At 55.5% G+C, this 13,182-nt stretch overlaps 2 protein-coding genes and 1 long non-coding RNA gene across 5 annotated transcripts; 1 reads left to right on the forward strand and 2 right to left on the reverse strand.

Moving 5' to 3' along the window:
- Positions 1-178: 178 nt before the first annotated feature.
- Positions 179-4,785, reverse strand: LOC122169989 (2',3'-cyclic nucleotide 3' phosphodiesterase). 2 transcript variants are annotated; one of them, XM_042836555.1, is made up of 4 exons: positions 4,730-4,785; positions 2,940-3,609; positions 2,309-2,445; positions 179-1,856 (listed from the first exon to the last, which is right to left on the reverse strand). In XM_042836555.1, exons 1-4 carry the CDS (start codon positions 4,730-4,732, stop codon positions 1,404-1,406), a joined length of 1,263 nt encoding a protein of 420 aa, XP_042692489.1. In that variant the 5' UTR covers positions 4,733-4,785; the 3' UTR covers positions 179-1,403. The 2 variants fall into 2 exon arrangements, with proteins under 2 accessions (XP_042692489.1, XP_042692490.1); XM_042836556.1 differs by lacking the exon at positions 4,730-4,785 and adding an exon at positions 3,861-3,930.
- Positions 4,786-4,946: 161 nt separating this feature from the next.
- Positions 4,947-12,401, reverse strand: ODAD4 (outer dynein arm docking complex subunit 4). Its single transcript, XM_042836554.1, has 12 exons — positions 12,294-12,401; positions 12,034-12,165; positions 11,565-11,718; positions 9,713-9,774; positions 8,818-8,974; positions 7,742-7,966; positions 7,262-7,469; positions 6,505-6,591; positions 6,131-6,327; positions 5,875-5,975; positions 5,504-5,582; positions 4,947-5,264 (listed from the first exon to the last, which is right to left on the reverse strand). Exons 1-12 carry the CDS (start codon positions 12,399-12,401, stop codon positions 4,978-4,980), a joined length of 1,797 nt encoding a protein of 598 aa, XP_042692488.1. The 3' UTR covers positions 4,947-4,977.
- Positions 6,956-11,841, forward strand: LOC122169991. Of its 2 annotated transcripts, none has more exons than XR_006171694.1 (3): positions 6,956-8,995; positions 9,211-9,315; positions 10,459-11,841. It is a non-coding gene; the product is annotated as an uncharacterized LOC122169991 (long non-coding RNA). The 2 variants fall into 2 exon arrangements; XR_006171693.1 differs by having other exon boundaries at positions 6,956-7,898; positions 8,599-9,315.
- Positions 12,402-13,182: the final 781 nt, after the last annotated feature.

A 13,182-nucleotide genomic window follows, 5' to 3' on the forward strand; every position in this document is an offset into this window, starting at 1 on the left:
TCTTTGGGCGGCGTTAGAATGGGAATCCATTGCCATCCTCAAAGCCGCTCCCAAAGCAGGCAGTGCTTTCTCTCACTGCTGAACTCGCACAGCACTGCCCGCGCTCTCCCATAGCGCTCCTTGCTGCTGGTCTGAGGAGGAGGAATGCTTCTTTACAGACACGAACCCAGCACACAGGTGGGGAACACAGCGAGAGTTTACATTTATTAACGGTGGGTTAAGCACAGTGCAGCTCACCAGGCGCAGAGCCGTGGCAGGAGTTGGGGCTGCTGTCCTGACCTGGGTCTGTTAGTTGAGATTTGTGTTATGAAGTAGTGAGAGCGGGTCTGCGGGCTGGCAAACGATCTAAGAGCAGAAACATCAGCTTTAATAAAACAGGCTTAATAACAGCAGCGCTCGATCATTAACTTCTCTCCAGCCCACGATGGGGTTGGAGCAGACTTGAGTTACGCAGTTACAATACCTCCCTTTACTTCCTAAATTACAGTGTTACTTCCAGCCTACGTTCAGTGCATTAGCTAAAGCTAGTAAAATCTTGCTTGAAGTACAGTTCTGTATTTCAGACACGATTTAATGTCTACAAAATAAGATGGAAAAGACGTTAGTTCATCTCTTCCATTCCCCGCCAAGGCAGGATTGCTCCCTACAGGACGGAGGTGCTGGCAGAATTGAATGCAGCCCATCCTGAGCAACTGGAGCCGTTACAGGAACCGAATGCAGCTCCTCAAAGCTGTTTCCTTTGCTGTGATTTTCTCCCCATGTCTGCAGTGTTTGGCTCACAGACGTGGAGGCGCTGCCCGTCAGCACAGCCCTTCTCTGCGCTGAAAGCTCTGCGCGCCAGCAGCGCAATGGGGAAGGACACGCCTGGCTCCGGCGGCTGCCGCACGACCCCTGAAGGGCAGAGCGGCCGGGAGCTGCTGCACTGGACAGAAGGGGTCTGGTTTTCACACGAATGCAGCACTCCTGCTGTTTGTCCGTCTGTCTGTTATGCAGCTCACTGGGCCTCAGAGCAGTTCTGTACAGGCTCTGTTCTGCCACCGCTCAGCTGTGGAGCGCTGACGTGTACAGATGTAACGATTGTGGCTCATAGGGAAGTTATAAAAGACAACAGGAGATCCTCCTCTGAGGAAGAAAACAAGCAGGGCCCCACGAGAGCTGGTTCTCCCCAGACTCTCCCATCAGAAATACTCAGCAGCGCTTTGGTTACCGAGGGTTATGTGACAGCTCTCCTGGAGCTGCTTGTTTTCTACCGAGGCCAATAAATGCCTCCCCAGAGATGTTTCGGTCTGAGGTTGGCAGAAGGGCTTGCTTAGTAAAGGCAGAATTATTTCTCTTTACAGTTTTAAAGGTTACCGAGTTACTTTCCTTTTAAAAACCAGCGGGGGCGACGCCTGCCCGTGCTCTTAGATGATGGTGCAGGAACTGAACGCAGAGCCCCGTTTGTTGGTGCTCTGTGTAGGCACCAGTTTTCCCTTTCCGTAGTAACCCGAGAAAATCGCCCTCACGTCGATCTTTTTAGACAGGACGAGCATCCACATCCCGTTACCAAAATACTGCAGTTTCCCTCCCCCAATTTCCCCCACTTCCTCCCCTTTGCTCCCCGCCCTTTCCAGTTTCACGAACTCCAGCAGATCCAGCCCTGTTTGCACGGCTTCGACGCCGCTGGCGCAGCCGAGGGTGATGTGAGCGCGGCTGCCCTTCGGGAGGCTGTCGGCTGCCTGGATCTTATCGGCGTCCCCGGGCCACAGCAGCAGCTGCTGTTCGCTCAGCTCCACGCGAGCACCGACAGTTTTGGTTGTGACAAACAGACCAGAAATGGACAGAGTGAAGCCCTTGCCGTAGGAAGCCCTCACAGCCTGGGGAGAGAGGGGAGAATCAGAGCGGAGCTGGGGGGGTCGGAGCGCCGCGGGCGGCTTCGTTGGGTCCCGGCTGCCGCAGGTCTCGCTTTGCTGCGTTTGAAACACAACGCAGAGCTGCACGGCGAGGGCCGTCCTTCCCCGACCCCCGATTTACCTGGGCTGTTTGGAAGCGATTTAAGCGGAAGTGTAAACCTGCGATTTACTGACATTCAAACCACGCTACGGGAGACGAGAGCGGAGGGAGGCGCTCCTGGGAGCGGACAGGAGGCGTGGGCTGCCCCGTGCTGACCGCGTTCCTACAGGCGGGCCGTGGGCGCACGCAGCCCTGCAGTTTCCCTCTCAGCTGTGAGCAAAGCTGCCCCCCCCCCCCCCCCCCCCTCACCGCACGCAGAGCCCCGGCCAGGGAAGGACTCGGATGGGAGGCGGGGAAGCGGAGCCGCAGCGCTCACCTCCTGCTGTGCGTAATCCTCAGCCCCCGCTGCCTTCCCGAAGTCGGTGTATTTGGTGGTGCAGTGCAAGACCCCGGGCGGCCTCTTCACAAAGTAGCTGGTGAGATCTATTTTTATTTTGGGATCTTCAGAAGTGACTGCGAATATAGAAGAACGTTATTATGACAAAAGGATCCCTGAAAAAGCACCGGAGCTTAAGCCCCATCTCAGCTTTCTTCACCTATCTGTCCTCTGTGCTTCACCTCCTTATGGCTGGAAAGGAAGAGGGGGATACAAAACCCCTCCTTCCACCCGGGACGTGGATGCAGCTGAAACACGTTCAGGTGGCAGAGCAGAAACCCCACGAGGGGGGAGGGGAGGTGAGGCTGCATCTGACCCTCACAAACCATCAGGTAGCACCGCTGCCCCCCCCCCAGCAGCCTCACAGCTGAACGGACCCTCAAGGAAACTTTCGTTCATTTTCAGTTACAAAAACAACTTCAAAAAACAGGGCTGGGGATCCCTGAATGGTTCCTGTTGCCGACCTTCACTAAAAGCATCACTTTATAAGCTGACCAAATCTGTTCAGGTTGCTGCACCAAGTTAAGGTTGCACCAGCAGTAAGAAGCAGGTAAGTTATTTCTATACATACAGAATTTGCTCTCCTTTTTGAAGGCTTTGAGGCTTCCCAGCTCATCTAAGAACACCTGGCCGGCCTTCCTCAGGATCTCAGAGCTTCTTTTGCTCAAAAACCACCCGAAATACATGGGGAGGAACTCCTTCTCCAAACTGGGCTTCATCTTCTTCAGGTCTTCCACCGTCAGTTTCCACTGATTCTTATCCTTAAGCTGCGAGCAATCCATCCTCCACTGGGTTTTGGGCTCCGCAAAGATGACTTTGTAGCGGTATTTGTCAGCAATGTCAAAGATTTGGTCCAGTCGTTCCCTTTCGTGGTGAGTGTCGTCCAAAACGATAACGCTGATGTCTCGTTTGCAATAGTCAACTAATTCCTCATCGACTTTGGCGTATTCTTCAGGCACGGCGCTTCGTATGGCAGGTGTGATTTTGTAGCTCTCAGCGGCGACGACTTTGCAGCCGTCCTTGTAGCGCTCCTGGATCGCCTGGGCCAGCGTGGATTTCCCACTGCCGGGGAGGCCTCGCAGGATGAAGAAGGTTCTGGACTCTTTGAGCGTGGCGATGGTGTCTTCGTCATCGAGGAAGGGGAACCGCAGGCTCTCGGGCCTTTCTTTGGCCGACTGAGCGGACATCTTTCGAAATATTTTCGGCAGGAACGGGTGGCTCTTCTTGGAGAAACCTCTGTTCTGAAATTCGAGAAGAAAACGCCGCTTTGTAGGCTCTGCAAGCCGCTGCTGCGCCCTCGGGGGGTGGGGGAGTGGACGGGGGGAACCCGGATCGCAGCGGCCCCGACGCGCCCCGCACCGCCCCCCGCCCGGCACGGAGGGAACGGGAAACGTCACCGCCGCAGCGCGGAGCGGCCGCGGCCCGAGGAGCCGCTCTGAGCCCGAGGTGCGAAACGGCGCAGCTCCGCCTGCAGAAGCGAATCGAGACTCACTGACGGCGGCTGTCGCGGCGGAACCCGCGCCGCTCGGGGCTCCGGGAACGGCCGCTCCGGGTTCGGGTTCGAACGGACGGCGCCGCGCCCTCAGCGCCCCTCCGGGCTGCCGCCAGCGCGGAGCGGCACGAATCGCTTCCGGCAAAAGCGGCCGCGCTGCCGCCGCCGAACACGAAAGTGAAAGCGGCCGCGTGCGGCGCCCAGCAGTGACTCCTCCATCCTTTGCTTCGGGGTCGGGAGGTGCGGAGCGGTTCCCCACCGGGCGCGGAGCACCGCCTGCCCCGGGGCGGCCGCTGTGCGGGGTGCGCGGAGCCTTCAGCAAAGCGCGGCTCAGGAGGGGCTCCGCTCAGAGCGGAACGGCGCGGCGCCCCCGGCCCCCGTCCGCCGCCCCCGGTGGGGTTGGGGCTCCCATCGCCCCTCGAGAAGCGGAGCTGCGACTCCTCTCCGGTTCTGCCGCTCCCGCACCGCCCCGTCCCGCTCGGGCCGTGGGTGCGGGGCTCGGCGGTGCCCGGGGCCGCCGTTCTGCGGGCGGCAGCTGCGGGCGGGCGGCACTGAGCCGCTTTTCAAACGCGCAAACAAAAGAACAATAATAGAAAACACCCCCGGGCCCCATTGTTCAGCAGCCAACGCCGGGATAAAGCGCTCCTTTATGCCGCGGAGCCGCGCCGGGACAAAGGCGGCACAGAGCGGCGCGGGGCTCCGCGGGCGAACAATCCGCGATTGAGCGGCGCTCCGTTCACGACGCCCCGCCGTCCCCGCGGCCGCTCCGTTCCCCGCAGCGCTCCGACGGAGCCCCGAGAGGGGAGCGGGCGGCGAAGGGGCAGCGCGGCTCAGAGCCCCCCGCCGCCTCGCGCCCGTGCCGCACTTACCATGGTGAGGGCAGCGGCTCCGGGGCGGCCGCCGGTGCGGAGCGGGAGAGCGGCTCTGGGGCGGGCGGCACCGCGGCCCCTTTCATAGCATCGCCCCCCCTCGCCCCCCTCGCCCGGACCGCCCGTGGCCGCGCCTGCCCGGGGCGGGCGGTGCCGCTGGTGCCCGGCGCGGGGCTCGCTGCTTGCGCCCCGGGGTGCGGCGGAGCTGCGGCTCGTGTGTGAGAGCAGAGCCGCTGCCCGGCTTTATTCTAACCGCTCAGGAAATCGAACTGCTTTTTTTCGTCGTCTCCTATTTCTTCTTCCTCTTTTTCGCTCCCCTCTTCCTTTCTTTCGCTCTCCTCCTCCTCTCTTTTGCTCCTCTCTTCTTCACTCTCCTTCTCTTTTTCATCTTGTTCATCGAGCTCTTCTCTCTCGCTTCCTTGTTCCTTTTTGCTCTCGGTATCTTCTTTTTCACCCCTTTGGTTCTCCGAGCTTTGCTCACCTTCCTGTCCCTCAGACTTGTCATCTTCTGCATTTTCACCGCTGAAATCGTGATCTGGGGGGGGAATGAAATCTAAGAGTGAGTTCGAGCACTGAGCAACCAGTGGGGCAGGAGGAGAAAGGCTTTTCCCCTTTTCCCCCCATCAGCGCTGCCTTCTGTCTCACAGTTGCGCTGTGTTCGGAGCCCTGTCAGCACGGGGCGCTGCTGCCACCTCCCGCACGGCTCCGCTCCCTTCCCCGGAAAGGAAAGCGGGAAATTCTCACGTCACACGGTGCAGAATTTGACACAATTACCTGGCAGAGTGTGAGCCTCCGTTTCTTTTTCTCTTTCTTTCAGGTCTTCAATGAAGCTTCTGCTCACGTCATCCAAAGCCTGAAAAGTGATGTGGCTTCTCAGTAAAGGCCCTGCACACAGCGTGCAAATTGCTCCCGTTTTCCCCTGAGCTCTGCTATCCCTCCTTGCTCCCTCCCTGCCTTCACACTCTGCACCGATTCCAGCTATCGGCACCTGCACCAGATGCCTCCTCCCCTGAAGGTTTCGTCTCTCACTCACTGCTGTTTCCCTCTGGCAGAACAGGCGCTGCTTCAGCTCTGAACACCCGACAGCTCTGTGCTCATCTGCACCCGTTTGCAGGACAGCCTCCTTACAGCTCTGCCCCACTTACAGCAATGATGGCCTGCTGGGCAGCGTCGCTGTGCACCAGCTTCGCCTTCTCAAGGGCTTTTTCAAAGTTCACAATTGCAGACCGGTAATCCTTCAATTTTTCTGTATCAAACAAATGAAAACATCGATTGGAACCCAAGATACAGAGAACAGCAAAGAACAAGCAAGGCTCCTGCCAGAGACCCGAGCCTGAAGGCTGTGGAGTTTTCACTCAGGTGCCCAACAGGCCGGCAGCTTCCACACCCTGCCATCCATACCTTGAGCCTGCGCCAGCAGCACACTGGCGTGGAGCTGCCACTCCGCATCCCCCGCCTCCAGCGCTGACTGCAGGGATTTCTCTCCGTAGTTCTGAGCTTCTTCTGCCTTCCCGAGCTCAAGGTAGCAGCGGCCAACCTCGTGGAACAGCCACGTCTTCTCCAGGCTGGATTTTGCCAATGGGATTTTCTCCTCCCAGCTTCAAGCAGAGAGTAAGAAAGACAGATTTTAGTGCAGCTATCATTCCAGTCACAGAATCTATAAACAAAGGGTTCCAGTTGTTGGTATGAAGACATTCACAGCTATCTTGCTAGCAGAACAAACTGAAAGCACAGTATTTAACTGAAACCCCACTGCCTTCCTCTTATTTACGTACGTGTCGATGGCTTGCTGGAATTTGCCAGTCCTGGCATAAACTCTGCCAATGTTGTCGAGGGCTCTGGACACGGCGTCAGGGAGATTGCTGTGCAGAAAGGGAAAGGTTGCAGTGGTTGAAGCAGCCTTTATTGCTGGCAGCCTGATCTTCAACCCGTCTGTATTCTGTAGCGCCCAGCATAACATAAAGGGTTGGGAAGTAGAGGTGAAGGACCAGTGCCGGGCTGGGAGCCATCAAACCAAAGTAAATGTCCTCACTCCCAGCTTTGGAACCGGTTTGCCGTGATCATCTGTGTCGTACAAATGAAAAAGCTGATGAGAGCAGAGCAGAGCGGCGCTGTTTGCTCTGCCGCTCCTCAACAGCCACCAGAGGGCGAATGCTGCTCGGCAACGGCTGCGCTCCGGTCCTACAAGAGCAGCTTTCCGCGGGCTTGAAAAAGCAGCACCACGCGTCTCATTGCTGCCCGCTGCTGCCCCGGGTCTGACCTTCCCGAGGAGGAAGCGCACAATGGGGCTGCAGTGCTGAGCCTGGGATTTGTGCTCTTTTGCTTTGCTTCAACACGCATTTTGGCACGCCACGTGTGCTGGAGCCTTTAAAAATCTGCTAAAGTCATTTGTTTTTGAAATAGTGAAGACCCTTGTGTGTGGGCAGAGCCCGAATGTGCTGCCCTGCTACATCTTCATATGAGAATTACAGCACAACCTGACGCTAAAAACAGAGCAACTTTCCTCCCCCATCAGAATTTCTCAGCACTTACTTCTGCCTGGCAAACTCCAGATCCATTTTGTGGCTTTTCAGGGCTGCCTCCATCCGCCCCATCTCAAACTGAGCATTCCCAATGCAGCTGTGGAGGTTCCCAATCAGCTCCTTCTTGTTGGGAACTTCATCCTCTGACCATCCTTGTATCGTTTTCAGCACGTGCTCAGCTTTCCTGCAGCTCTCTTCGGGGCAATCTCCAGTGAGCACTGAGGACAGAGAGGAGCAGAGTGCAGCTGTGCAGACACAGCGACACGGGGAGGGAAGGCCAGCAGTTTTGTCAGCCTCACAAGAAGCCTGGGAAGGCTTCAGCTCCTCGCTCCGCAGGCACATCCTACAACCCTTCATTCAGCCTGCAGGAACTCCCTGCTGCTGTGTGACAACGCTCGTGTTGCACCGCACCTCTGGTCTGCATTTGCTACAGCAAGTGGCCACAAGCGCCACTCATCGCTGTCTTACTGTTTCCAGCCAGGACACGCACACATGTCGATGTCCTCCATGCTCTGCACAATGAATCTGGCCACCTCGGCTGGTTTGGGTTTCTTCTCCCGGATCCACCTCTGCTGCCTGAGCCTGCGCTCCCTCACACGGGCGTAGATGGGCTTCTGCTGCTGCCAGAACTCGGCGCGCGTGTCCAGGTAGGCGATGCCGCCCAGCACCACGTCCTCCACTTTGACGCCCTGCTTTGTGACGCTGCTCATCAAATCTGAAAATAGGGGGGCAGAAGAGGAGAGCGCAGTGCACACAGCAGATGAAGCCTCAGGTCACTGGGCTCCTGAACGTCCTGCTGTGACAGAGAGAGAGCTGGAAATTCAGGCTCCAGTGCTCCTCAGAGCGGGTTTGACTGGGAGGGGAGTTCCAGAAATTCTCCTTGGGGGCAAAAACTGCTGTGCTTGGGGCTGGCTGTGGTGTGTGCCTGTCCTGGGCAGAGCACATGGATGGGACACCTGCACTCAGATGGCACTGAAAGCACTGGGGAGATGGAGAGGAGCATTACATGCCTGGAAACTAGACGGCTCATACATTATTATACTAATGCTGGCAATACCATAAAACTTATTAGACTAAATTCTTAATTACTGCTCTGTTACCAAGTAAACGGTTTCCTAGGAGGAGGAAAAAAAAAAAAAAAAAAAAAGATTAAATGGAAATCACCTTTCTGCCTATTTCTAAAATAAGGTCCTTTGTGAATCCTGCATCTTGTTCCTAACAGTGTGTTTAACAAAGCCACAGGTGAGGAAGTGCCACCAGCAATGCTTTGCTCTTAATGCAGATGTTAGTGGAATCAACATCATGTCAGGAATGGAGTGGTTTATAATGCTGACTTCCTCAACACAGATGGCTGTGATTGAAAGGAGGAAACATTCAGAGGCAGCTCTGAATATTGGATTTGGCTCCAAAGACACCTGAACTCTGCAGACATCTGCCTCTCTCTGACACTGCCAGCCCTAGGAGCTACGTGAGCTGTGAGACAAACACGAGCAGTAATAAGAATATGAAAGAAGGAAAGAAGATCCTGCTTAGAAGGAACATTTAACTGAAAACAATGGAGAAAACCTTCATCCTTCAGCAGCTTTTCTAGGTAGGCCTTGTCAGCATAGAGCTCTCCAAGAAGCTGCCGCTCTGTTTTCTGATTCCTTGCAGGTTCCTGTTTCTTTGTGCACTTTTGGTCCTTGATCAGTTTGATTTGGAGTTTCTGATCTGCTTTTTTGCTCTACAGCAAGAAAAAAATAGAGTAAGTGAGGCGGGATTGCTGGGGAACCTGGGATTATCAGTGAGGCCTGGCTTCCAGAACTGCTGACCCTCTGTGCAGGCCAAGTTCCCTTAAGCAAAAGCAAATCCCTGTCTCACAGAGAGCTTTTAGGCTTCTGCGTGCAAATTATTTTCACTGCAAGCTACCCTTAATTCCAGCTGAAAGAAAGCAATGAGCATTCACTGCCCTGCCTTCAGGGGGAAACGTGGTGCAGCATCTCAGAGCAACAGAGCAGTGGAGCACCCCGAAATAAAGCAGCTGAGAAAGTGTCCATTATCAGAAACGTGAACCTCAACCAGCAGGTAAGAACAAAGCAAACACTGCGGGTGAGGCTGCCTGGCCCTGACCGCAGAGCTGTTACTCATTAGCCTTCAATGGGGGTCAGCAGCAGCAGGAACCGGTCAGGCTGGGAGAGGACTTTCAGGGGGGCTTTGTCTCCCATCCGTTGCTCTTCCCTGCCCTTCTGCCTTCTCCTTTCTACTTTGTGTGGCTTCAGCCACAGCTGCATTAAAGGCAGGTGCACTGAAATCCTCCTACTGGGTTTGTTTGGGTCCTGTGCTCAGGACGCACTGCCCTGGAGCAGCCACGACCCCAGCACACTGCTGCAGAAACCACTGATCCTCCCTGCGCTGTTATGTTTCAGAATGTAACAGTGTTAAAACAACTCCAATTAGCTTCTAAGAGCTCTTCACACCGCACCTCTGCCTGCCGGCTTATAAAGCAGAGATCCTCTTTGTTCTTCAGTTTAACTGAGGATGGACCTGCAAGTGCAGAGAAAATGCAGCATTAGAAAAGCTTGAGAATTTAAAACGGCTGAAAATGTGCTAAGCTGAAAATGTCCTGTTACAAACTGGGACTTCTAGTAGTTCTTTTGTATGAAATATGTGAATATGGGTAAGTTTTTTAAGCAGGAATTACAGCTCACAGATGCAGCTCTTGAATTGTGATTATTATGTTTGCATGGCACCACCACAGGCAGATTTCTGACAGAGATGTGCTGTATCCCACATGCAGAGCCTTAAAATGGAAGGAAAGCTCATAAGCGCGGTCATCTGCAGCAACCCAGAGAACTACTTTAAGGTCTTTGTGCCCTGACACAAACCCCCGTTTTATTTTCACTTCTGCTATTCAGAGCACAGCTCTAGCAGTGAAAGCAAGGGTGAAAAACAGCTCTTTGTTTGGGCCTGGTCAGAAGGGAGGAAGCAGCTTCCAGTGCCCTCGTGGAAGAATTTCCTCCGGTGAGGTGAGCGGGCCGAGAGCAGCGAGCTGACAGCACCGGTCTGCCACATGGGCTCAGTAAGGCTGGGATGTGCCCTGTTAATGTATCTGCACGCAGCAAGCAGCTAGAACTAATGCTCATCTATTTCCTTGCTTCATTTCCCCTGCATTGAGGAGCTGCCAAATGTTTAAACACCTCATGGTTTTTATTGTTTGTTTGCATACAGCCCAGGTGCTTGAAGGCATTCAAAGCATTCAGCTCAGCACGTCAGGCAGACGAGTTTCCACTGAGAGCTGTGCTGTCTCAGTGTTTGCACCAACTAAGAAAGCAGCAGTAAGAGGAAAACAAAGCAGGTCTGGAAAACTGCTCTGTCTGCCATTTTAAATGAGTGTCACACATGGAAGAGCTGCAGGCCTTCACACAGCTGGGACGTGAAGCCAATCTGCAGTACTGGAGGTGGGCTGCAATTCCAAAAGCGATCTCAAGGCGAGGTAGCTGTGTTATCTGTGGGATCGAGGTGTGTGGGGCGGGCAGGCAGGGTGTGCCCTGGCTCCATGACAGGACAGGCTGCTGGAGGATCCACCTGAGCAGTTTCTGACTGTCCCAGCAGGTTTTGCAGCAGCCTTGCAAGCTGTGCACAGGTTCTCTTTGCACGTGATAAGCCACTCAGCCACAGAGCCAGCCCCAGTGGAGCGTGTGTGTGAGCCTGGAGCGGGTGCAGGTGTTGACTAAGCTTGCCTGCATGTGAGAGCACTGCTAGGAGAAAAAGTAAGGGAAAAGTTTTCCACTGGTTTTGAACGTCATCAGGTCCTTGGCCTTTCCTGTCTCTTGCAGTTCTCTGATTTACGCCAGAGCTTATGAAAGCAGTGCTCCATTGCAACAGTTTCACTGCTCTGATGCAATGTAAACTGGAGGAAAATCAGAATCTCAGGAAGGCCAGTCTCAGGTGGGCAGATTTCACTACAAACTTTTTAACACCAGGATAAAGATCTCAAAATGGATTCTGTAATCAGTAGGCCATAAGTAGGTGTACTGCTGTTCTGTATTATTTAGAACATTTTTATGGTGACTTTAGAAATGTAAGTGCCAGGGTCATAATTCACTCCCATAATCATTAGCTATTAGACACTGCAGGTGGGGATGTGTTCTTTTCTGCGCTTCTTGGTTTCAAATAAGAATGGCAGTAGAGCTCATGAATCCAGAAGCAAAAGGAACTCTGCTGTTACTTGGTCCTTAGGAATATTAACACCCATCAGCTATCAGCAGCTGATGACAGAACACCATGAAAAGCCTCAGCTGTGCCTGCAGGCACCATGAAGGGGAACTTCTTACTTCCAATGCAGTTGATGATCGCCTCGTGGGATTTCTGGATGCCCAGCCTGAACTTCTGCAGCTCCGGGCGCAGTTCACCGCCCCGGTGATAAAACACCAGAGCAAATTCAAAGTCACCCATGGTATATAACGTCTCAGCTTTTTGGTAAAGGCCCTGAAAAGACATTTGAAGGGGAGAAAGCCAACAAACTATGCTTCAGAACCTCCAAACAATCCTCTCCTGGGCAGAAGTGAAAGCCCTACTCATACAGCCAAGTTTGCATACAATAAAATCCAATCCTGGGTCCTTCCTCATCGGCTGAGCACTTCCAGCTCTCTGGATGCACCGCAGAGGGGCTCAGCACGCTGCGATTTGGCGTCAGCCGATATCACAGCACATCCCTCCCTTGAGGGCTCTGCAAGGACCGCCGCCCCCACAGGCAGCAGAGCCGTCCTGGGCACCGCCGCCCTGCAGCTCTGAACCATTTACCTCCGAGAACTTTTTGTCATTCTGGAGAGACGCTTCGGCGTCCTTCAGGGAATTCTGCACATCTCCGAGCTTCAGGTAACACCGCGAGCGGGCCACGAGGCCGTGCTTGTCCGCGGCTCTGAGCTGCAGCGCCTGCAAGGAAGAGCGCGGCGTGCAGCGCAGGGCCGGGAACGCAGAGCGGCAGCGGATCGGGGTGGCGGATGAGGCCGAACCCCCGGTTTCGCCTCCCCCCAGGCCGCGACCCCCACCCGGGCCCTCACGTTGTTGAAGCAGTCCAAGGCCTTGCCGTACTCGCCCCGCCGGTACAGCAGCGCGCCCTGGCTCATGAAGCCTGGGAAGGTGCCGATCGGCGCGGGGCCTTCCGCCATGGCGGCCTGAGTCGTCGCTTAGCAACGGCTGCTGGGCAACGGTGTCACTTCCGGCGCCGCGCGAAGCCCCGCCCGCGTGGTGACGTCACCGAGGCGTGCCGCGCCGCGCAGCTCGGCGAGGTCCTGGCAGGAAAAAAATGCCGGCCCTGGGCGATGTGAGCGTGCGCGGGCGGCCGGAGAGAGCTGGGGAGCGTCGTGCCCCGCTTCGAAAGGCAGGAAGCGCGTTGCTCGTACGACTCGTGCAGCCGATCCCTGCCGCTCGTTGTTCCTCGTTCCGCTTTGTCCTCTCTGACCCAACCTGTTCGACCTGCGGGGATCGGCTGCCGGCTCGGGTTTGGTGCTTAGGCTGTTTGCAAACAGCTGCGTGGCCATAAAGAGACTGGAGTGCAGAGTTTAATCAGAGCGCTCTGCGGCGTCCCTCGGACAGCGGTCAGCATCGCGCTATGAGCTCGCGGCACGGTGCAGCATCCAGTCCTTCTGGGCAGCGGCGCTGACGAACGAGAGAATGTTCTGGTTCTCCCATCAGCAGCCTTCGTCTCGACTTTATTTTGGCCTCTGATGAGGCCCTGACAAGATGAATGTTTGGAGCAATTTGTTCCAGCGAAATGACTCAGAGCGGGCGCGGCTTCGTGCGATGCGCTCAGCGCAACCCGGGCTCATCTCGGGAGGATGAAAGCCGCTGCTTCTGCGCCTCTCTCCCGGGGCGCTGCGGGACGGGGCCGGGGGTGGGCAGTGACACAACGGCCCGGCACGTCCTAGGGAGGCGGCGGTCCAACAAACC

This window comes from Centrocercus urophasianus, unplaced genomic scaffold (genome assembly GCF_019232065.1).
Source record: "Centrocercus urophasianus isolate 14NV4802_14NV808 unplaced genomic scaffold, USGS_Curo_1.0 seq_62, whole genome shotgun sequence".
In the NCBI taxonomy this organism is placed as follows: Eukaryota; Metazoa; Chordata; class Aves; order Galliformes; family Phasianidae; genus Centrocercus; species Centrocercus urophasianus.